Raw genomic sequence first — 22975 nt, 5'->3', positions numbered from 1 at the left:
TTTCGTTCGCCCGCTAGAATAAAATTCTTCGCCGGCAGCTCCGGAAGAGCCAGATGGGTGCAAACGTAAGCTGGAAAAAAAAAAAAAAAAAGACTTGAAAAAAATAATTTCCCAGTTGCCCTTCCCTTGAAAGGAGAATTGACAGCTGTAGGTCATGCCGTACGTCGAGGTGTAGATATCTGACGGCCGCCACTAGTAGTCGACCGCAGTTATGCAAAGAATCACATTCTCACGAGAAGGTCCTAGAGATGAAGAGAATCATCCCCTATTCTCGCAGAACGGGAATGGTAAGATAGTGATAATTGACATAAAATCGCCACAAAATGGCCGAGAGACACCCTTATTTCCCGCATTATGGCTGAAATGTGACTTTTTGTAGATGCCAGCCTGATACTCTCAGGGTATACACCGCACAGCCAGTCCGGCGATCAATCAGATGAGTGTGGACTCTCGGGACATCAGCCATTGTTGGAATGGCCCAATCATCTTCAAAACAGCTGTCCTCCAGGTCACGAGAAAGGTGGTAAGCCCCTGGTGGCACTCTGGATCATGAAAGGAAAGAATTTGACCTCGATCAATCATAGTTTCCTCCAACCTGGCTAGCAAACGCAGTTGAAACACTTCGGGTATCATCGTCGTCATGAATATGGCCAGGCACTCCGCGAGTAACCCGGATGCTAGCGGAGCTTCCTCCAAAGATGCTATTATTGTCGGTGACGCCAGCCTTGTAAGGCTCACGCCCCCCAGATTCCACGTAGCGTTTCAACCGGTCAGATTGACTCAAGCTGGGCTGCTTGGTCATATCATTGATGCTCAGTCCAGTAAGGCTAACACCACCCTGGTCAACACTCTTTCCATCAATGATGCTTCCGGTGACATCGGACTCCGTGGCAGCAACGGATTCCCCAGCAATACTGGGTGCACCCTTTCCTCTGTTACCATTGGCCCGACGGGCACCGGGAAGGGATGGCCAGGAATCCGCAAAATGCTGGAACATGTGAGGGTATCCCGACGGGATGCCTACACCTCCAAGGGCTGACGAATGCACCGAGGAGACGTCATCGGGAATGTAGCCAACCACCGAACCGGTTTCGTGGAATTCATTCCGGTTGCCGTTCCTTCCATTCATTAATCCACTTGTAACGTTAGAGGCATGGTTATAAGCCATCTGGAATCGCTGGGGTCCGCGATACGCCTGCTTGGGGCGGCTGAACTGGATAAGAGACTCCTGGAGATTGGACAAAGGTCCTTCCACTAGACAGTGACGTTCCTTGAAGTGTTGCAAGAGGCAGTTCCAAAGAGGGTGCTTAGACAACACCTTAGGGTTTCCAAGAATCGCCAATCCATACCTCGCTCGAGTAAGGGCAACATTCAGACGGCGTGGATCACTCAAGAAACCAATGCCTTGATGGTCATTGGAACGCACACAAGAAAGAATAATGAAATCCTTCTCACGGCCCTGGAAAGCATCGACCGAAGCCACTTCAATTTCTTTGTAGTGTTCTTTCTTGAAAGTACCGGTTGCCTGCATAGAGCTCACAATATAACTGCGCTGGCCTTCGTAAGGAGTAATGATACCAATGTCCTTGGGCTGAACCCCAGCTTTGAAAAAGCGTGTGACAATCTTTTCCACGTTTGTAGCTTCAGTACGGTTCAGGTAAGATGTTCCAGATGCCGAAATCTCCTCGTTTCCTAGGTTCGACCAAAACATCATAGGGCTATCGATAATAGGCCAAGGGAAATCAACTTCGCGGCGGAGACGGTCAAAGGCGGAGATGCCGTTCTGTAGGGATCCCTCATAGAACATGTTCGATGGGAATTCTGAAAGACACGGGTGCATACGGTATTGAACGTTCAGTCGGATAGGAGAGCACCCCAGTATAACAAGTCGCTCAAAGAGGGACTGGTTGAGACCTGCCTTAGCTGCCTTCTTGTTCATGATAACAGGTCCAAGTTGTTGGTGGTCACCAACAAGGACAACTTGCTTGCAACCAAGAACCAACGGGATCATGCACTCTGGTTCTGCGGACTGAGTAGACTCATCGATCAAGACAGTACGGAATTTGAGTTTCGAGAGACGGGGATCGCCTGCACCAACGCAAGTACAGCAGATAACATCTGCATTGTTCAAAATTTCACGCTCTGCTGCCCGTGTAAGCTGCTTCAATCGCTTTTCGTCCTGGCTAGATAGTTCCCCAAGCTCGGATTTAAGCTGGTTAAGTTTCAAAAGCTCAATATTGCTATCGTTAAGGCGAACTTGCTCGTGGAGGGACAAAAAGCCCACGGGAGACTCGACATCCTCTCGAGATTTAGCTGTCACGCGGACTGTCTTAAGACCAGTCCTGTGGATACGTTCGCAAAGTTGGTCGACGGCAACGTTAGAGGGCGCGCAAACCAATACTTGTCCTCCATTAAGTTTAGCTAGGTGGTAAATGATCGTAGCAGAGGTAACGGTCTTTCCAGTTCCAGGAGGACCTTGAATCAAGCTCAGGGGCCGCTGTAAGACACTCTTAACCGCATTGATCTGACTACCGTTCAGTTCTGGGAGACCAGGAACGCTGAATTTTTTGGGCATCTGTGTTTTCATTGGTGCAGCCGCGACCTCGTGTCCCAAGAGGCGGTGGAAGATATAACCAGAGACGCTCATTTCGTCGACAGCAAAGGTCTTCATCGCAAGCTGCATGCGATCAAAAGAGGTAGATTTCCAAACATAGTCGGCAGTAAAATTGTGCGTACACTCTGTAGGAACCGATTTGTGGTCGCCTTTAGCCCGCAATTCAATGGTGACCTCGTCAGACTGGTTATTGGGGATCTTCATGACATATCCCACTCCTTCCCACTTAGCGCGCAATTCACCAGTGTACTTAAGGCGCATCTCATCGCCAACCGCTAGCTTGACATCTCCAAGCTCAAGCTTTGGCAAAATGAAGCTAGCAAGGTGTTTATTGTTAAGACCAAGGTCCCAGCGCACAATCAAGCCGTCCTGTGACTGAGACTCCTTCAATTTGCGGTCATAATCGGCCTCGATCTTCACAAGTGGGCCAAAGATGTTCTGGTACTGAAATGCATCGTCATATCGTAGAAGTACAGGGGCAGGTTCGTCGTCAACCGCTGTGGCTTTTTCAAGATCCGAAATAGTCGCCTGGGAGTTTTCTTTCCACATCTCCTCCAACTTGGCGATTAACTGTGGGCTAAGATGGCGAGCCCGTAGCTGCTCCTGATCCGAGGGAGCTGCGACGAGCCACGGGAGGAACGAGCGGTCTTCGATCAGTGGCTGCCAACGTGAGGTATCCCAATTCATGTCCTTTGATGACGGCATGGCAGCACAAGGTTGACGACATAGTAGCACAACGACGGTATCGGACTTCGCAGGAATGAATCCGAGAAGAAACACGTTCTTGGTTCCGCAGTTGTAACATTCAAGAACTGTATCACCTAGAGAGGAGGCAGGATGCAACTGAACTTCTTTGTGTCTAGCTCGGACGAGATGGTTAACAATATGTGAGGAAGAGGTGTTGCCGCGGGCACTGCAAAACCATTTGCTGCAGGCCAGACATTTAACGACGCTACTCGGGTTATGGATTCCGCAGTATCTATTGAAATGGAAGGAACAAGACTTAGCAATTTTTTCATTTGTTTCCGGGAGATAAAACACTCTAAAAGGGAGAAAACATCGGGCAAAGGAAACTTACGCGCATGCGTGCGGAGAGAGTTCTTTCTCATCATCATAACCTCCATGAGATTTCGAATTCTCGGCAGCCGGAGCACTAGTCGTGCTTTCTAGATCATCATCCCCAGAGTTATCAGATGCCTCATCGTCGTCATCATGCCTCCGCGGACGAGGCCCTCCGGTGACCGCCTGGTCCAACTCCCCCGAAACTTGATATTCATTCAAAGCTGACATAGTCGATTCGGAACTCGGAAACAGGTCGACTATTGAATGGCGGATATGGGTAAAATGCTAGAGTCGAATGCTCGTAAAGATACCGCAAAACACGAAAAAGAAAAAGTTGATAGACCTCCAGGCCACCGCAAACTAGAATCCAAACACAATCATTCACAGGCTTGATGAGTAGACCGATTCAGAACGAAGTATGCAACAAATGAATGTAAAGCACAAACCAGTTGTTCCTGGTCAGCTACAAGAGAACGTACGCCCCTGTGCTTGTCCAAGAGAAACCAGTGTGGCACAACAGAGGGGCAAAAGGAAAGAGGCTATGCGGGCTCAGACTTTAGTATGCTGCGTTCACCTCAAGAATGCAGAGTGAATACTGACCTGTGAGTCAATCTTTTAAATATCCCCGTATTCTCCAACTACCAAAGTGTCAAATGAAAGAGAGTTGAGCAATCCAAAGCGTCGGGATGGATAATCGAACTCATATACGTTCGTGAGAGAGGAGGATTGCGATTGGCCTTGTGCTTTTATCGAACTGGTTCGCTGCCAAATCCCACAGTTCGGGCGGCGCTTCGGACCCAAGACGCAGCATAAAAAAAAAGTTGCCCGCTTTCGGGCAAAACCATCAAGGATTCATTCTTGAGTACAAAGGACAAAATGCTTGTAAGTGTCTACTCTACACGGGAAATGAATGCTTCCGAACGCTCACTGACTATTTCTCCCTCTTTTTCTAGCGCCGTCAAGCTCGTGAACGTCGAGACTATCTCTATCGGAGGGCTCTGCAACTCCGCGATGCCTCCATCGCCGAGAAGCGAGCGCAGCTGAAGGAGTCGCTGGCCACTGGAAAACAACTCGACCCGTCGATAGCAAATGACAAGAGCCTCCGTGAAGACTACAAATACGATGAATCACTACCAACAGCTGATAAGAAGAACAAGGACTCCGATCTCTTGGATCTGGATGATGAATACGCACTTACCTCCGGAATCGTCGACCCCCGTCCCATTGTCACAACTTCTCGCTCTCCTTCAGTTCGACTAGGAACCTTCGCTAAGGAAATCCGGTTACTTCTTCCAACCTCAATCCGTCTGAACCGTGGTAACCTGGTTCTCCCCGACCTCGTGTCGAGCGCAAACGCCGCAGCGCTCACTGATATGGTTCTCCTTCACGAACATCGTGGTACTCCCACAGCGATGACAATATCTCATATGCCTCATGGACCGACCGCTAGTTTTTCTCTGCACAATGTTGTTCTTCGTGCCGATATCCCCAATGCCGCTCGTGGAACCGTATCGGAGAGTTACCCGCATCTGATTTTCGAGGGCTTCCAGACGAAGCTAGGACTTCGTGTGGTGCAGATTTTGAAACACTTGTTCCCCCCGCGCGAGGCTGGAAAGGTTGGAAACCGCGTCGTTAGCTTCGTCAACAAAGAAGATAGTATCGAGGTCCGACACCACGTTTTCGTTAAAACCGGATATAAGGATGTCGAGCTGGCGGAAGTTGGACCACGGATGACCATGAGATTATTCGAGATTAGAGGAGGCTCCCTGGAGAAAGGTTCTAGTGGTGATGTCGAGTGGGCACTCACCCAATACACAAGAACTTCCAAGAAGAAGGATTATCTTTAGACAGTTTCATCTTGTGTGTTGAGAGGGGGAAAAGTTTTTGGGTTGGCGCATATGGTGTTTGGGAGCATTCCATCATTCCGCACTCCTGGTGACTATTGTATACCCATCTGGAATAAAAGAAGTACATTTTAGTGTATGATTACGATGAAAATATTTATCTCATATGGTATTCGGCAAGTCAATTTCCAGCTCATGTAACTAGGTTGTGTCATTCATTCCTATGAATACCTTTTAATCTGGTTATCTCCCTCCCAACTACGTGGGCTAGAGGGCATGAATACCTATAGTCAAAGTGAAAGCAAAAGGGATTATATCATATCATATATCCAGGCTCAGGAAGCCAGAGCAGCAAGATACGATCAAGAAGAATATTAACCACATATCAGAGAGCTAAAAATAAGTAAAAACTGGTTTATACTCCTGTTACTGCCTTCTCTATCTCTAAGAAAATATTACTTTCACGTTTACTAGATAGTGCGCCATGGATGGCCATCCATCTCCACTATATATATAGGTCAGTAATCCTGCCGAAGAAAACTAGACAGCAAGCCTGATCTATCATCATAGGAGAACCAACCCTCGTGAGAAGGAAGTAGCTTTCCATTACTATCCCTCTTAGGTGGAGGTATAGCACTATCTGCCCTCTCATCCCATTCCTTGCCCGTTTCCTTTTTGAACCCTTCTTTGAAGGCGTGCAGAGCACTATCTAGGGGAACACCAACGGGAGTTAGGAGCTTGGATTTGGACACTCTAACCCAGCTATATTTAACATGGGCAGCGTAGACATGTGGTTCTACGATTAATTTGTAGATCTAAATTTGTGACTATTTAGCCTGGTTTTAAAAAATATTTATAGGCATATATAGATAGATGCTGCTCTAGTTGCGCGGCCAGGGCCAAGAAGGTGGATATCACTGAGGGAGACTGCAAAGCCATTAAATATAAAGATAGTAATATTAAACTGACCTGAAGTTAAAACTTCTCTCTAGAATTTGGAGGGGAACAGTATTAAAAAAGAGTTGTATTATAATTAACTCCTTTCTCTATGTAGATGTGGTAACCTACTACATATATACTAGCCTTAAATCCTCGCTACGCTCGGCGGCTTGTTGGGGCATATAGCAAACTAATAGTATAGTCTTAATTATAGTATGATAGCTACTATATTAATGTAAGTATGGAAGTTAGAATTAAAATAGGCATTAAAGTAGGTATTTAAGTAAGTATTAGCATGGTAATAGCTTATAAAAGTAGATATAGGAATCTCCATAGCTAACAGGTTAACCAACATCTCCAGGTTCTATAGCACGGAAAAGCAAGTAGGCATTCAAGTAGGCATTCAAGCAGGTATTGAAGCAGGCATTCAAGTAGGTATTAAAGCAAGTATTAAAGCAAGTATTAGCAGGCATTCAAGTAGGCATTCAAGTAGGCATTCAAGTAGGCATTCAGGTAGGTATTAAAGCAAGTATTATGTAAAGCAGGTATTAGCAGGTATTAGCAGGCATCAAAGCAGGTATTAGCAGGTATTAGCAGGCATCAAAGCAGGCATCAAAGCAGGCATCAAAGCAGGCATCAAAGCAGGCATCAAAGCAGGCATCAAAGCAGGCATCAAAGCAGGCATCAAAGCAGGCATCAAAGCAGGCATCAAAGCAGGCATTAAAGAAGGTATTAAAGCAGGTATTAGCAGGCATTCAAGTAGGCATTTAAGTAGGTATTAGCATAGTAATAGCTTATAAAAGTAGATAATATAGGAATCTCTATAACTAACAGGTTAACCAACATCCCCAGGTTCTATAGTACGGAAAAGATGGCCCTGCGGGCCATAGTTCTTCCGAACCGCCAGCGCGCGTAGAACTCAGCACGGTGTACGGGTCATACCACGGGTGTTTGAGGGGGACTTTCATATATTATTTAATATACTAGCCTTAAATTCTTGCTACGCTCGGCGGCTTGTTGGGGCATATAGCAAACTAATAGTATAGTCTTAATTATAGTATAATAGCTACTATATTAATGTAAGTATGGAAGTTAGAATTAAAATAGGTATTAAAGTAGATATTAAAGGAGGTATTAGTAGGCATCAAAGTAGGTATTAAAGGATGTATTAAAGCAGGCATTTAAGTAGGTATTCAAGTAAGTATTCAAGTAGGCATTAAAGTAAGTATAAGCAGGTATTTAAGTAGTTATTTAAGTAGTTATTTAAGTAAGTATTAGCATGGTAATAGCTTATAAAAGTAGATATAGGAATTTCTATAACTAACAGGTTAACCAATATCTCTAGATTCTATAGCATGAAAAAGCAAGTAGGCATTCAAGTAGGCATTCAAGTAGGTATTTAAGTAGGTATTAAAGCAAGTATTAAAGCAAGTATTAAAGTAAGTATTAGCAGGCATTAAAGCAGGCATTGAAGCAGGCATTTAAGTAGGTATTAGTATAGTAATAGCTTATAAAAGTAGATAATATAGGAATCTCTATAACTAACAGGTTAACCAACATCCCCAGGTTCTACAGCACGGAAAAGATGGCCCTGCGGGCCATAGTTCTTCCGAAGCGCGTGTAGAACTCAGCACGGTGTACGGGTCATACCACGGGTAAAAGGGAGACTTTCATATATTATTTAATAATAACCATAACCATGTTAATGCTTGACATGCCCACCCACCTTGCGAAGCAAAACTTACGTGCGATTGATTGAGCTTTAGCAGTGCAAGGTTTGTTATCAAATGGATTCGTTGATTTCCCTGTGAATCAATTATCGTATAAGCATAGAGGCTACAAAAATAAACCCCGGACGACAGCGACGAAGCCCTAAAAAGTGGAGGATGAAAAGGTTAAGGGGCAGCTATAGGCAAGAAACAAATACCAGGATATTTCTTAGCAGAAAATCTCGACTTCTGTTTTTGGTTTTTACCATTCCTCTTCGCCTGCTGGACGGTTGGCTTGTTGTCTTTCAAGATGTTCTCCCAAAGATACGGCGCCTCTGGAAGCGGTTTGCGAGTCTTGGACAAGAGGGAATCTTCTAGCCAGTCATAGGAAACGATATGAATAGATCCCAGTTTTTTGGCCTGCTCCACTGTTTGTTGAGAACTGTGATTTAGTATATACTATACCATTCTTCGAGATGAGAGTTAGGTAGAGAGGGTACTGGGTTCTTACCTTCAGGGATATTCCCTCGAAACTTTTCAGCAGGGCAAATTAAGTGAGTGACATCTGTGCTGATGGTTTTGTAGTATTCTCCTCCATTTGCACGTATCCATTGGGAGATTTTGTGAGTATTGGTGCCGAAGTTGCTAACAGAGCAGGCGTGAACCTTGCGGAATGTTTTGGAGATCATGCTTTTCTTGAGGGTGGGAGAGTGGAGTGAGAGGTAAGTAAGCGAGGCTGAAATTGTGTTTTCAAAGATTTAATTTTATTTCAGGGTACAGGCTGATTATTCTATTGAGAGGTGAAAGTGAGACTAAGAGGACCCGAAAGTGATATTTGAAAAAACAAAAGATGATAACTTATGAGAGAGGCTTTCCGTCGACGGCAAGGGCTACCAAAATTAAAAGACTGGATGTAAAAAAAATCTCATATATAAAGCCGTCATAAAAGGTCAGATATCCAGATCCTAAACATTAAATGGAAGGTGGGAAATCACAGAGAAAGACCCTTCACTGCTTGCACAAAAGCACGGATTTTGTTAAGGTCCTGGGCTCCGTCTGACTCGACGCCAGAGCTCACGTCCACCCCGACCACTTTACATCCCGACTCTCCAAGTCCTTTGAGGGTATCGACAACATTAGTGGAATCCAATCCTCCAGCTAGGATAACTCGCAAACCCTCATCAGAGTTCAGAACTTGTTTGACACGTGATTGTTCTAGGAGTTCACCAGAGCCTCCAGCCCCCGAATCCAGCAACGGCAATGTATGGTGAGCCCTTCGCGCGATTCCAAAATCATCGAGGCCAAATTTACGAATGACAGGCACTGGAATGAGCCTGGACCATTCTAGGGGTTCGGATCCATGCAGTTGCACGACGTCTAACCCAAGCTTTTGTTGTTGAGCAAGGACATAAGACAACGGCTGATCCAGAAATACACCCACAAGCAAAGCACGCGTAGGGTGTCGCAAGTGACTGGCGGAATGGTCAAAGTAATCAATTGCGGTTGTGTCTGAATCTCCTTCGGCGGGAGATTGAGGGGTGGGTCGTGGAGTAGACTTAACTACTTGAGAAATTCGCAACGCAACATCATCCGGAACCAGCCGTTTCCTGCCCTTGACAAGAATAATACCGATTAAATCTGCACCAGCTTCAATTGCCGCACGGGCACCTTCTTCAGTTCGAGTACCGCAAATCTTCACCAAAGGGGTGTTTGGCGGGGTTTGAGGAAGTTTCTTGGATTCCCCTCCAAGGAGCTCTGCAATAAACGCTGCAGTATTTGGAGCACGCATAAGGGCCTCCCCAACAAGAATAGCTTTGACGCCTTCCTTCTTATAGGCCTCCACGTCTTTGGGACCTGAAATTCCGCTGAGCGCACAAACAATGGTGCTTTCGGGCACCTGATCCATTAGCCGGCTGGTGGTGCCGAGATCCACTTCAAAACTAGTCAAATCCCTGTTGTTAACGCCAATGACCTGGGCACCAAGGTCTACGGCAATCTTCATCTCCTCAGGAGTGTTGACCTCGACTAGGGGCTCCATGCCCAGACTCTGAGAGTAACGGTAAAGTCTTGTGAGAAGCTCGATGTCAAGCATTTTCACAATGAGTAGAACAGTATCGGCACCAGCCAAGCGCGCTTCCAGAATCTGGTACTCGTCAAACACAAATTCTTTCCGGAGGATCGCAGGCCGGTTGGTTATCCCCTCTAGGTTCTGGCGCACAGCACGCAAGTCATCAATGCTGCCCTTAAACCATTCCGGCTCAGTCAGGACTGAGATGACACTTGCTCCAGCCTTGGCGTATTGTCGGGCCTGCGCAGGAGCACATGCATGCTCTGCAATCATGCCTTTCGAAGGGGAAGCACGCTTGATTTCCGCCATCAAGGACAGTGGGTATGCAGATTGCCGCAGACGGGCGGGGAACGGAATTTGGGGGGGAGCAATGTTAAGATCGTAAGCAGCCTGGAGGTCAGCTGGCCGCTGAGACGGAATGGTCTTTTGGATAGCGACTGCGGCCCTGCGGTGGTCGTAGATCTTTTCGAGGATAGACATCTTCTTGCCCGGCTTCGCAGGAGCGCTTGAAGACTGGCCAAAGTTCTTGCCGTTGCCTGCCCAGGTGCCAGCGGTAAGCTTGAGGAAGTTCCTAAACATTGTTCGTCCATGTTCCGTCAGGATACTCTCAGGGTGAAACTGAACACCTTCCACTGCCAACTCCTTGTGTCGAATACCCATGATAACCGTCTTACTAGAATCTTCTCCTAACTGAACCGTGGAGGTCACTTCTAGGCAGTCAGGCACAGTAGAATGGGTGCCCGCCAAAGAGTGGTACCGCGTAATGATCACTGAAGGAGGAAGCCCCTCATAGACACCCTTTCCGTCATGCTTCAAGACCGAGGTCTTGCCGTGCAGAATCTCGCCCGTTACATCAACCTTTCCGCCAAATGAATAAATCATACATTGTTGGCCCATGCACACCCCAAAAACAGGCACTTTCCCGGCAAAGTATTGAATTGCAGCATTGCTGATACCGGCGTCAGTCTCCGGGTGGCCCGGGCCAGGGCTGATAACGAGTTGAGTTGGTTTTTTAGAAATCAATTCTTCCAAAGTAATTTGGTCATTGCGAAAGACCGTCACGGTAGCACCCTCCAACACCAAATACTGGTATACATTCCAGGTGAAGGAGTCGTAGTTATCGATTAAGATGACATTCGAAGCGGTCTCTAGCTGCACAGCCCTGGTGGGATGGCGGGGTGAGTGGTCAACAAGATCGGAGCCTGCCATGACTGGGGAGTGCTTTTGGAACGATAATCAGAGAGTTAGAAGAAATGAAGCAAGAAAGGAAGAAGCTGAAAGACCAGAACAGCTCACTTACCGTGTCCTAGCTGACTGACGGCGTGGTGGAATGCCAATAACTGTGTCACCATCCAGTTCCCTTGCACTTCATTCATCCTTGACTCACTGGTGGAGCCGATCCCTTTCCCCATTGGGACACTTTGTCAAACGGCACAAATTTTTTGCCTCACCGCCTGGGGACTAAACCCTGATAGGCATTCAATGTTGACCTCCGAAAAGATGCTCTCCTTCGATATAATCCTCTGGTTGAGCTCCGTCCGTAACACCTTCGCCTGGTATTGCGGTCTTTGGTTACTTGGGATCCCACCCAACCTGCAATCCCCTGCTGCGTGGCTCTGCTATCTATAATGATATAGTTGTCCCGCCAATGGCTCCCGTCCCGGAAGCCTATTTCCCGTCCCTGGACAAGTGCTTCTCTGGGGACGTTCAGCTTTTGTATGGGCGCTTGCACAGGAACGTGTCGCAATGGTTGCTGACTTTGTGGTGATATTAGGTCCTGGAAGAGAGCCTTCCTCTATACGTGCAATCCCGACAGCGTCCCCGATGACACAAGAAGTCTGTTCTCGTTTCTGTCGCACCCAGACAGTGTCCAGCTTCTCTCGAACCGCGACAACGTCTTCCGTCCACCGTCCGCAAAGACCAAATCCGACTTTGAGACAAAGACAGCTGCAATTCATGCAGAGACAACTACACAGGCCTCCTACGATTTGAAGGAGATCAAGGCGGACGCCCTATGGTTGAGTGAAAAGGCCGGAATCGATGAGATCAACGCGCTTCGAATCGTAGTTCTGGAATGGCAAACCCGTCCTGCTACTCGCCTTCTGGATCGCTTTGCCGATGAAGAGGCTACGAGTTTGAAAGGCGCAGCTGGGATTGATAATTTCCGTGCCTCGTTAGCTGGGCCCAGTTTTGCCGAAATTTTCAGCAAGAGGGATGGAAACAATACCACCGAATTCGCCTCTGAAGAAAAAAGACGCCTGCGATTAAGGGAGTTGTTCCTGTCCGAAAAAACCCATATTGTCAAGACCGCCCGCAAGCTGTTCTCCCTGTTTTTAGATGGCGATACTGAGAACACGGCACCTCAACTGCAGGAGGGTAGCCGCAGGGACTTGTGCCAATTGGGCGCATCCATCTTTAAAGACCAGTCAAGTAGTGATGGTTGGCGTGACTTTTCCCAAGGATGTATCAAGGCCATCAAGGCACGACTCTCAAGTTTAGAAGGTGACGGTGGCTGGCTAGGGACTGCCGAAAGCAGTGAGGCCATTGAAGATATGTGGAGGACGGCCCTTGTCGAAGAAATTTTGCATCTCCTGCAGACACTGTTCCTTCAACTCCAAGCGTCTACAGAAATTCCTTCTGCAGACCTTTTCTTGTCTTGGCTCCGTCTAATGGTTGACTATGCCTTCCTCGAATCCCTTCAAGCAGTAAGCATTACTTTAGTTCTCCCGTGTCCTTGGCCATATATATCTAACTATTCCAAGCCATGCGACAATTCGATAGAATTGCTTTTGCCTCTCCAGGCATTTGTTTGTTTGATCACTCTCGTCTTCCTGAAGCTCCCCCTTTCCATACCGTCGATTATCAGCAAAAGAAATGGCAAACCCGCCTCTGCAAAAACACCTTATTTCCTTTCAAGGGAAGATATTGGCCAGCTGAACGAGATTTTCACGACGACCGGAGTGGCGTCAAAAACTGCGCGTCCGGCGGCCTTTTCGTGGGGTCTTATCTTACATACCATGGGGGAACTGGCGCTAATTGACAAAGAGACCCGGGAATTGGAACAGTTTCAAAGCGCTGTGGATTCTTTCCAGTCAAATACTCCCCATTCAAATGCTGGTCGGGCATCAGAGACATCGCTTTATGAAGAATTACTCGAGAATGCACGCACTCCTACGTATACCGTGGACGATACAATCGCACTCCTCACCTCGGATGCAATGAAGAGTACTGTCTTTGATACCGTCGTTTCCCTTGCCGCCAAACTTGGAAACACCTCTGCTGTTGATGATATTTTGACAAGTCGCTGGATCCGAGTATCGCTCTTGGATCTCATCCGGGCGGTGGTCGTATACTTGGATTATTCTCCAGAAATTGTTGAGTCTGTGCTGGCAATTCTTACCGGACCACCTGCAGGATCCCCATGGCCGTTGACTACTTCGCCAGTCGATTCTAGCGACCCGAAGAGTATTTTCATGAAGGATGATTCGTTAATGAACCCCATCTTTCGGTTGGCTCGCTCACGGTTCCCCTACGAAACGGTACCATTTATCAAGCTGTGTCGCGCTCTCCTAAGTAAGGAGTTGATCAACGAAGAAAGTCTCCCTGAAATCCTCGGGGAACTAGAGAACATGGAATCTTTCACACAGATTATCCCCGGTGATTTCCAGGGCTATGAAACAATTAGGGAAGATGAGAATGCGAATCTAGTTAGCCTTATTCGACCCCTTCCTATGATTACTTCAACTTCACGAAGACAGATACTTGACCGTCCCACAACCAGTAACGCCCTCATTGTTACTGGTTCATCCCAGATTCCATCGGCAACAGTGGGCCAAATTGTTTCTGAATCAAAGCCTGCTGTGGTAATGTGGCAACACCAGTACTCCTGCCTAAGCTACCTTGGAAGCTGGCTAGAGGAGTGGAATGAAAACGGGGGCTATTCAGCAGAATTCGCAGAAGAGTCTGTTGCCGAAACGATATGGCTACTTGCGGACCTTCTCACCACGACTACAAACGATCAGACACGAAACAACCCCGATTCCCCCGCGAAGAGGATCTTGGAGATGGCAAGTGATGGGCTATGTCGCCAAAACGACATTGTTTCCCTTGTTTTTGACATATTTGAGCGTAATTTACAGAGCATTGGTTCTAGAGCAGGCTCGGAGAGTGTTATGGACTCGACAGTCGCTTGCCTGCGCTTTATCTATGCACTTATCGCAGTGCTACCGAACAGGGTATGGCCGTTGCTGTCCCGGAGCAGTCTGCTTGGGTCCGATGGTAAAGGCGGCATGATGACCGCGATAATCTCTGCTGCAGAAGTGACATCGGGAGAATATCCTTTCCTAATTGGCTGCGTCCGTTTATTTGAAGTTGTTGCTGATGACGCCGCCTCTCGTGCTGTCTTGAGAAGGTGCCCTACAGGCAAGGCCGGGGTTGTGTCTGACTGGACTTCTGGCGTCCCCTCTCATGTCATGAGAGGTATTTTACTCAACTTTGTTCGCACGATGGTGGAGGTGTACAATAGTAACGCGAATTGGAGATTCAACGCTCCAGAGCACCGATTCGAAATCAACACCATGATAGCGAAGACACTTGAAAGGATCCTTTATTATGCATTTGGTACAAATGAAGATGCCACTACCAAATTAGATTCTAGGATTACAGGTGTCTTCTCTTCTTCGGCAACATACATTCTAGAGGTTCTCCGACCACACTCCGTGGCTGACTTGCCTTTCAATCCGATTCTCCGACTTATCATCGACGGGCTTCAAACTCCCCCCACCATATATCTTCGATTTCTGACCTTGGTGGAAAAACAGGTTATCTCGACCTTGGAGCTCTCGACTAGACTTTTGCAGGCCGCTCAGCTATTGGGCCAGCCGCCGTCCCTTCTGGAAGACCAGCTGTTCAAGGCAACTCCCGTTCTTGTGAAGCTATATGCTCTTCATTATCCTTACAGACTATCTGTCCTATCGCTGCTGGAGCCACTGATATCCGGGGCAGCTCTCGATGCCGCGAATGAACCACCGTCATTAGTTGGTCACCTGGGAGCTGAATCCTCCTGCCTTTTCCTTGACGTTCTATCACAATTCGACAAACCTCTAAGTGACCAGGACTTACAGTTGGCTGTATGGCGTTTGCTGTCGACTTTGGTCAGCAAGCGCCAACAGTGGCTTGCAGTCTATATTCTGACTGGGTCTTCTCCCCGCCAATCCTTAAAAAAGTCGGATCCGCAGAATAGCTCTGCTATGAGAGGAACCCCCTTCTTGCAGATGGCACTTGATATGCTTTCTGATATCGAGCAGGCTCCTCTTCAGGTGTCCCTCTCTTTACTTGATTTTGTTTCTAACGCACAAGAGAACTGGCCCTGGGCAACCCCACAATTGAAGAAACATCCCAACTTCTTCTCCAGCCTCGTTAATTATGTTTCAAAACTAAAATTGTCGGCACTCTCCGGCGTCGACCAAATATTTGCTACAAGGATCGCCGCCGTAATCGCTGATCTCTGCGCCGTTTACTTGCACTCAGCGAAGGAAATGCAAGATCGAACCTTCTACAAAACCCTGATCCCTCTGGTTTCCTGGTATGCGAAAGATGCAGTGGAAGTATCTGGGTACAACGCCTCCCTTCATGCCAATCTTAAGCGAAACTTTGAGAACAGGTATTCCGGATGTAAACTAGACGACTTTAAGAGGACGTCGTTGCGACCTCGCTCCCTGGGACGTGAGTATTACTACGATACCCGGCTAGGGAAAAAGCTCCTTTCTTATGATTTTGCTTGGGCGGGATCGCGGAATCAAGGGTTTGCGGAGGAGTTCGAACGTGCCAATCTTAATCTATCTCTAGTCGAGGCGCAAGTGGTAGGTTTAAGCCCAACCCCCTATGTAAAAGAGAGCTCTAGCGGCTAATTCCGATTACAGAGTCTTCTTCGCAGCTGGAAGTTCTTCGCAGTGGAGCACTGTTCAGACTTCATGACAGACCGTGAAGTTCAGAAGTCGATGGCAGAGGTAGTCAAAAAATGCCTGGAGGCCAATACAAACGGTGTTCCACAGGAGGCCATTTTTGAACGCATCCAGCAAACTCGAGTTGACTTCGCACAAGCCCTCCTCCAACGATTGGTTGAGATTGGAGCTAAGGGCGCGGATGTTTTCAGCCTCCTCGGAGTCGTCTGGGAGGCTCTCCGTACTCGTCGTGCAACGTATGAAGAGGCGTTGATTAACGATGATTCAGAGTACTATCGATCACTTCTCAATGTGCTCTTCCTTTCCCTCCAGTTTCACCTTGACAGTCCTTCCCGAACCGCGCCTGAAACTCTCAGCAAGAAGGCAGAGGTTTCATCCGATCTTGGACTGGTGGTAGAGATTGTGAAGACGGTAGTAGCGCAGGGATTCAAGTCTTTGACCGCATATCTTCACGACCAGCCCCACAAATGTACACCGAAGGACTTCGCCATACTCACGGCGATTCTACAAAGCTCTCTGCAGGTGAAGAATGTCGATCGCTTATATGAGCACATTGTATACCATATCGCAGACAACGACACAGTAAGACATGCTACATCGCTTTTTTCGTGGGCGGACCAACTGGCCGTCGCGGGCGACCCTATTTACGGCGAGCTTAGCATCTCGTTTCTAGCGAAACTGTCCACGATACCCATGCTAGCAGAACATCTTGCGGTGGAAGCGGCTCTCGCCCAGCTAACTACATGCCGATTAACAAACGTCCTGCGTCAACCCAAGGGATTCGGTCCATTTGACCCCGTACCGAGGTTGTACGCTATCTGGACCGGCGGCATTCTCCCATTATGCCTGAATCTCCTCTACCACGTTATCCGCACTGCGCCCGAGGTGGCCGCATTCCTCAACCAATTCGAAGGGCAGCTCACCCGAGCAGCCGAGTCGTTTACCGCTGGACGCAGCGCTTTTCCTTCACCTTCCCGAAGGATTTGCTTAAGCATGGCCTCCGAAGCTTACTCCCTCGCGCTAATCTCGTACATTCTCGGTCGGTTCCGAGAAGCGGGATCTAGCATTGGGGTCGATGCGCAGTCAATCCAGGACCTCAGATGGGACAAGGCGCAGGTCAAAGAAGACATTGAAGAACTGCTAGAGCGGAAGCCGACTCTCCGGGCACGGATTGTCGCGACTAATGAGAAGGAGGCGGAGTTGGCGCGACAGAAGCCGGTCAACGCTGCATCGGGGGCTGAGAATCGATTAGAAGAAAAAATTATCAGCGAGCTGAAAGCAGCTCTGGTTTGTCTGGGGGGAGAAGGGGCGTAATGTGATCCTTATGGACTAGATAAGATGCCAACGAAGGATTGCTTGCTTGTATGCAATATCATCACGATTATCCTTTGTCTCGCAGTCTATGGTTTTCTTTCATTTCAATTTCTATTTCGTATCTTCTGCCTCTTGCGATTACTCTACAGACCTCTACATTTTTTTAGCGTGGGACAACGCACTCCTGTAGATGTTTCAACAACTCAGACCTGCGAGTCTGCATTTCTTCTCCTCTCCTGCCTATTTGCTTTTTTTACTGGAGGGGTATCCGGGCTTTCTCTCTCAACATTATATAACTAATTGTTTTGGGGCTCCGTGGCTTCCTGAGTTCTTTCCTTACGTTCGATATTCCTCCTAACATACGGGGTGGCGTTGACCACTAATTATCATTGCTGAGTCCTTCCTTGACCTTGCCGTTAGCCTGGGTTTGCTGTTCGTCAGTAATTAAAAGAGAGAAAGATCGTGAAAGATGCCGTTCACATCTCGTTGGCAGATCAATATCCCCGACATCCACCTAGCGTCGCTGCTCTTTACCTCCCCGTCTCACCCCCTTTCCAAGACGCATCGATGCTATTCCGAAGCTGCTCGTCCAGATACCCATTACTTCACTACTCATGATTTCCGGCTATGGTGTCAACGGTTGGCTGCTGGTTTGCGCAAGGCTGGTCTCCAGAAAGGAGATCGAGTGCTGCTTTTCTCAGGCAATGATATCTATTTTCCTGTGGTGTTTTTGGGAATTATCATGGCCGGCGGCATCTTCACTGGTGCAAACCCTACCTATGTGGCCCGAGAACTAGCATTTCAGCTGCAAGACAGTGGTACAACGTTCCTGATTTGCGCGGACGATAGACTCGACACTGGAATTGAAGCTGCACAAATAGCTGGAATGGGAAAAGACAAGGTGTTCGTCTTTAACAATGCCATCTTCGATGGAAAAGGACAAGGGAAGAAGGGCTGTCGATACTGGGGGGAGCTAATCGCGTCTGTTGAAGAGGGTGGTGGGTTTACGTGGGATGAACTCTCAACACCTGAAAAGTCCGACCAAACCCTTGCGCTCAACTACTCGAGTGGCACGACAGGAAGACCGAAGGGGGTCGAGATTTCGCACAAAAACTATACCGCCAACATGCTGCAGTATAATCACATGTTCTATCTGAACCCAGATTGGAAGGAAAGATCGAAGCGGGCCCGATGGTTATGCTTCCTTCCTATGTACCATGCAATGGCTCAAAATATTTTCATCGCTGCAGCACTAAACCGTGAGGTACCCGTTTACATCATGCCAAAGTTTGACTTTGTCAAGATGCTTGAATACACTCAGAAATTCCGTATTAGCGACCTCATTTTGGTCCCACCTGTGGTGATTGCGTTGGCCAAGCACCCTGCAGTAAAGAGAGGTAAATATGACCTTAGTAGTGTGGAATCAATTGGCAGTGGAGCTGCCCCGTTGGGGCGAGAAGTATGTGAAGAGGCTGAGGCACTGTGGCCTCCTGGACAAATCAATGTCAAACAAGGATGGGGGATGACCGAGTAGGTTTCACTCCCATCCTGAGGAGCAAAGGGCTAGCTTTGTGGGGGAGAACCTGTAGGCTAACTTGGAATCTTTCCAATTTGCGCCATGGCAGGACCACATGCTCAATTATGGGATGGGTCCCTACTGAGAAAAGCTATTCAGCTTCGGTTGGAGAGCTTCACGCCAACTGTGAGGCCAAAATCATGGACGATGATGGCACCACAGAATTAGGGCCAAACCAACGAGGAGAGCTCTGGGTCCGTGGTCAGAATATCATGAAAGGGTACTGGCGGAATACTCAAGCTACAAAGGAGATCAAAACAGAAGACGGTTGGTTAAAGACAGGGGACATCGCGTACGTCAATTCTGACGGAAGGTTTCATGTAGTTGATCGGAAGAAGGTAAAATAGCGCGCAAAAACCCCAATTGCCACCACACTGGGGGCAAAATCCGTGCTGTTGTGCATATACTAATTTAAAATTGTGCATTAGGAGCTGATCAAAGTGAAAGGCAACCAGGTCGCACCGGCAGAGCTGGAGGCCCTTTTACTGGAACACCCGGCAGTAGCGGATGCTGCAGTCATTGGAGTACCAATGTACGTATCTGGGATGCGATCTTGAAGACGCTAATGCGCGGCGATCTTGTGAGCTAACGAGGAAATTTTTGGCTGGTAGGAACAACGATGAGCGCCCTCGAGCGTATATTGTGTTGAGAACAGGACACAGCGCCACTGAACAAGATATTGTTAGTTTCATAGACGGCAAAGTGTCAGCGATCAAGAGAATTACTGGTGGAGTGGCTTTTGTTGATGCGATCCCCAAAAATCCATCTGGCAAAATCTTGCGAAAGGCGCTTAGGGACCAGGCTAAACAGGAGATGCAAGGAAGTGGCGTGGCTGCGAAGCTATAAACGAGATCCCGCCTTCCCTCTTTTAAGCCCCTCAGTCAAATGCGGCCATCGAAGATAGCCAATGATCTTAATATTGTGGGGCATTGAGTGATTTTCGAAATTTGGTATAGGGTTTGCTGGGATCGACGACATGCAGCCAGAGTGACCCGGTTGCTGGGTCGCAAGACTGAGCGTCGAGCTGGAGCCTGGGAGAGGGGCAAATAGCTCATATATATCACCAGGCAGCTATGTAGATCTAGATCAATCAAAGCGGATAAGCCATTTATCACGAGGAGGAGCGATAAAGCCTGGTTATCCTCATTCGGCCACTAAGGATTTTAGTGGAGGGAAAACGAGTAAGGAGCACGCCACAGTCGATCATAGCGAGCCCACCGGCACTATGGAGCGAATAGGGAGAGCTGTTGCCCCTCCATCGCCGCTGCAGAGAGATCTGGGAGTGAGACAGATGTTGGAAAAAAGATATATCAACTATTTCTGGGCCGTCAAAGCGGAGCTGTTAGTCTTAAATGCGGCGGATGGCGAGCTGATTGTGACGAATTAAGGTTCCATTCTCCTGTCCACCGTCGGACGAAGGCGTAGCTGAGAGGCGAGGACCAGGGGAGGAAACAACAGCATCCCCGGTCTTCTCGATGGAAAAGACAGCGACAGGGTGGAATCGTCGACTCGGGCCATTTCAGTAAACCACACAAAGCTGGTGAAGTTATTGAAGTTATTATAAAGTACTCTATAGAAAAACAAACGACGAGGCGAATCACGGGATCGCCTTAACTCGATTAGGTGGCCCGTGACCCGTGACCCGTGACCGTCCACCAACCTGCAACTTGAAAAGCTCCAATAAAATTCTCCTCCCCTTCGTATTCTATTTCCATCCTCCTAAGATTAAAAGAATGAATTCTCCTACCTCATGGTCTGGTCATCGTCGCTGCCGATTCGCCATCGGCGAGATTACCTTCCCTGCTTGCGATGGAGCCGCATAGGCAGCCTTACGCCTATCCCAGCCGAATGGAATTTCCGCTAAATGTCCCCTAGAGAACTAGTGGGACTTAGTCTCTTTAATTTAACTTACTAACTGACGCTGGCTGGGGAGGGTGGCGCACCATTTGGACAGCTGAACTCACCTGCATCTGAATGTTCCTTCCGCGTTCTTTGGCCCGTTGACACTCTGATGGGGATCTCGTGGGCTCGACTTGCCGCATAAGCTCTCCGTGGCTGACTATGATACAGCTGGACTGGGGGGATCCCCTCCCTCCGTGAGGGCTAGTATGAATTACGGGTAAGCTCTAGATGGGGTCTGTGTATGCGTCCCTGCATCTGGAGTTTTCCTCATCTCCCTCCTTTGCAGAAATTAGAAAAGCTATTAGAACATGCCAACTCCCTCTTTGGAGCTGATTGGGATCAGAGTACTCACCTTGACACTCAGACAGGTCGCTCGGTCTTTGTGTCTTTCCGTTGGCCCTAGGAATCACCAAATTCCATCTTTACTCTTATACCTGTCATCTTCCTAACACCTCAGGAGATATTGTCGGACTTCATTTCTGTCATTTCATTTTTTTTTGCCGTGATTTTTGCTCTCCTAGGTTCCTTGAAACTTTCAAGACGTCGTTCCGTTGTCAAGGACTACCCAGATCCTGCCAGTCTCAAGTATCGCATCATCAGACGATTGTTGCCGACAGACCCGCTCGATCTTAAACTTGAAATCAGTACGTCCCGGCGTACCTTGGGATCTGTCGGGGGACTGCGGGTGATACCCTCATTGAGAGAGGGATCCTATGAAACCGGCGATGAGCTGCGAGGATGACCATACGACCGTTTTCAAAGATCCCCGACTTCTTTTATTCGGGGTCCTGTACTCGGTCACCTGCATAGTCTGCATCTTTGTGTTTGTCCAGCGTATCAGGCGTCGACAACGTAGAAGATACGTACCATTTGAGGGACTAATGGATCTGCCACCCGAGAAAGGTGGTGGCGAAGAGCCATCTGATGCGGCGAGCGAAGAAATTACCTATCCTGCACACACGCCCTACGATAGCCCCCCACTCCCGTCTGCTTGTGATATCTTGCAGCCTCTGTCGCTTTATTCGCCGTTGCCGTCGAGTGGCTACTTGGCCGCCGTTCTAGCACGTGAACGAAGACTGAGGATGGACCAAGACTATCAACAGGGGGACCAGCTAAATACCAACCCGGATACGAAATGCTCTTCTGGCCATAGACCCGCATACACTCCGTCAGTGGCTTTTGGGGTGAACCACAGTCGCCAAAACTCGTCATCAGGGCCTGGAAGCTCATCCACAGAACAGTCGGAAGAGCCACTCCAGGCCACCTCACCCCCGACTGGGGGGTGGACTGTAGAAGGTCAAGGCCTGGGACCTCCAAGTTCTCCCCTCTCTGGTGAGATTCAGTCTGTTCAAAGACACAATCATGGTGTGGAGTTTTTGCACGAGGTTGATGAGGAGGGGGTGCGAACATGGCGAAGGTGGGTAGTCGAGTACAGTTAATCTTCTTTCGTTCTTTTTTTTTTTTTTGGTCTTTTGGTTCAACTCGCTAGAATAATGTATCTTCATCTACCTCATCTGGAATGGAGCGCCTTTATTCTTCACACTGTTTCGCTCTCCAATTCTTTTTTTTTTCTAGGAGCCTTCTTCGTTCATTCATCTCGTCGACCATTTCTTCTTCTTATTAACTCCTCTTTTTTGTACGGACAGGGGTTTTCTTGAGTCCTGAGTCCTGATGACCCTAAATGACGACGATGGTTCTCGGCAATAAGATCTAGTGTTATTGAATTCCTTTATCCAGAGATATCCACATGTGTACCTAAGGCAAACCAAGGACCAGCTTCGGCTTAGTCAGCACCCAATCGGCAACAGGTCAATTGGCTCCTGACTTAATGACTTCGCAGCTGCAACAAGAACCAACTAACTATGAAGTGAATGCCCGACTCTCTCTCCTTGCACCTCTCTTACCTCTCGGCCCCTCTTTCCCCCTCCTCTGCATCTACAAATACCCTACCAAAGCACGAATCTCAAGCAACCCAGGCCAGTGC

General features: G+C 48.1%; 8 protein-coding genes across 8 annotated transcripts; 4 read left to right on the top strand and 4 right to left on the bottom strand.

Annotated features, from left to right (window-relative positions):
- Positions 1-3605: 3605 nt before the first annotated feature.
- P175DRAFT_0160196 (putative regulator of nonsense transcripts) lies at positions 3606-3999 on the bottom strand. Its single transcript, XM_040892476.1, has one exon. The coding sequence runs from the start codon at positions 3902-3904 to the stop codon at positions 3689-3691; it is 216 nt and encodes a 71-aa protein (XP_040754543.1). The 5' UTR covers positions 3905-3999; the 3' UTR covers positions 3606-3688.
- A 527-nt stretch (positions 4000-4526) lies between these two features.
- Positions 4527-5725, top strand: P175DRAFT_0522209 (snoRNA-binding rRNA-processing protein IMP4). Its single transcript, XM_040899242.1, has 2 exons — positions 4527-4558; positions 4630-5725. The coding sequence occupies exons 1-2, from the start codon at positions 4553-4555 to the stop codon at positions 5521-5523; spliced, it is 900 nt and encodes a 299-aa protein (XP_040754542.1). The 5' UTR covers positions 4527-4552; the 3' UTR covers positions 5524-5725.
- A 313-nt stretch (positions 5726-6038) lies between these two features.
- Positions 6039-8859, bottom strand: P175DRAFT_0475098 (BRCT domain protein; the record flags this gene model as incomplete). Its single annotated transcript, XM_040895231.1, has 4 exons — positions 6039-6316; positions 7300-7377; positions 8381-8596; positions 8680-8859. Coding segments are annotated over 4 exons (752 nt in total), but the record flags the coding sequence as incomplete, so codon positions are not given.
- Positions 8860-8898: 39 nt separating this feature from the next.
- P175DRAFT_0515097 (bifunctional anthranilate synthase/indole-3-glycerol-phosphate synthase) lies at positions 8899-11591 on the bottom strand. Its single transcript, XM_040898838.1, has 2 exons — positions 11520-11591; positions 8899-11458 (listed from the first exon to the last, which is right to left on the bottom strand). Exon 2 carries the CDS (start codon positions 11443-11445, stop codon positions 9160-9162), a length of 2286 nt encoding a protein of 761 aa, XP_040754540.1. The 5' UTR covers positions 11446-11458; positions 11520-11591; the 3' UTR covers positions 8899-9159.
- A 293-nt stretch (positions 11592-11884) lies between these two features.
- On the top strand, positions 11885-17513 carry P175DRAFT_0530247 (nucleoporin; the record flags this gene model as incomplete). Its single annotated transcript, XM_040899769.1, has 4 exons — positions 11885-11952; positions 12011-12941; positions 12999-16097; positions 16158-17513. The coding sequence occupies 4 exons, from the start codon at positions 11885-11887 to the stop codon at positions 17511-17513; spliced, it is 5454 nt and encodes a 1817-aa protein (XP_040754539.1).
- Positions 17514-17982: 469 nt separating this feature from the next.
- P175DRAFT_0543346 (acyl--CoA ligase) lies at positions 17983-19935 on the top strand (the record flags this gene model as incomplete). The annotated part of the gene is made up of 4 exons (XM_040900373.1): positions 17983-19043; positions 19139-19427; positions 19518-19621; positions 19701-19935. The coding sequence occupies 4 exons, from the start codon at positions 17983-17985 to the stop codon at positions 19933-19935; spliced, it is 1689 nt and encodes a 562-aa protein (XP_040754538.1).
- A 913-nt stretch (positions 19936-20848) lies between these two features.
- P175DRAFT_0530245 (uncharacterized protein) lies at positions 20849-21131 on the bottom strand (the record flags this gene model as incomplete). Its single annotated transcript, XM_040899768.1, has 2 exons — positions 20849-20968; positions 21054-21131. The coding sequence occupies 2 exons, from the start codon at positions 21129-21131 to the stop codon at positions 20849-20851; spliced, it is 198 nt and encodes a 65-aa protein (XP_040754537.1).
- Positions 21132-21872: 741 nt separating this feature from the next.
- P175DRAFT_0491539 (uncharacterized protein) lies at positions 21873-22430 on the top strand (the record flags this gene model as incomplete). The annotated part of the gene is made up of 1 exon (XM_040895845.1): positions 21873-22430. The coding sequence occupies one exon, from the start codon at positions 21873-21875 to the stop codon at positions 22428-22430; it is 558 nt and encodes a 185-aa protein (XP_040754536.1).
- Between the last annotated feature and the right edge of the window lie 545 nt (positions 22431-22975).

This window comes from Aspergillus ochraceoroseus (assembly GCF_002846915.1).
Source record: "Aspergillus ochraceoroseus IBT 24754 chromosome Unknown P175scaffold_2, whole genome shotgun sequence".
NCBI classification, from domain to species: Eukaryota; Fungi; Ascomycota; class Eurotiomycetes; order Eurotiales; family Aspergillaceae; genus Aspergillus; species Aspergillus ochraceoroseus.
The sequence above is the reverse complement of the archived record's forward strand: the minus strand, read 5'-3'. Positions and strand labels throughout refer to the sequence as shown.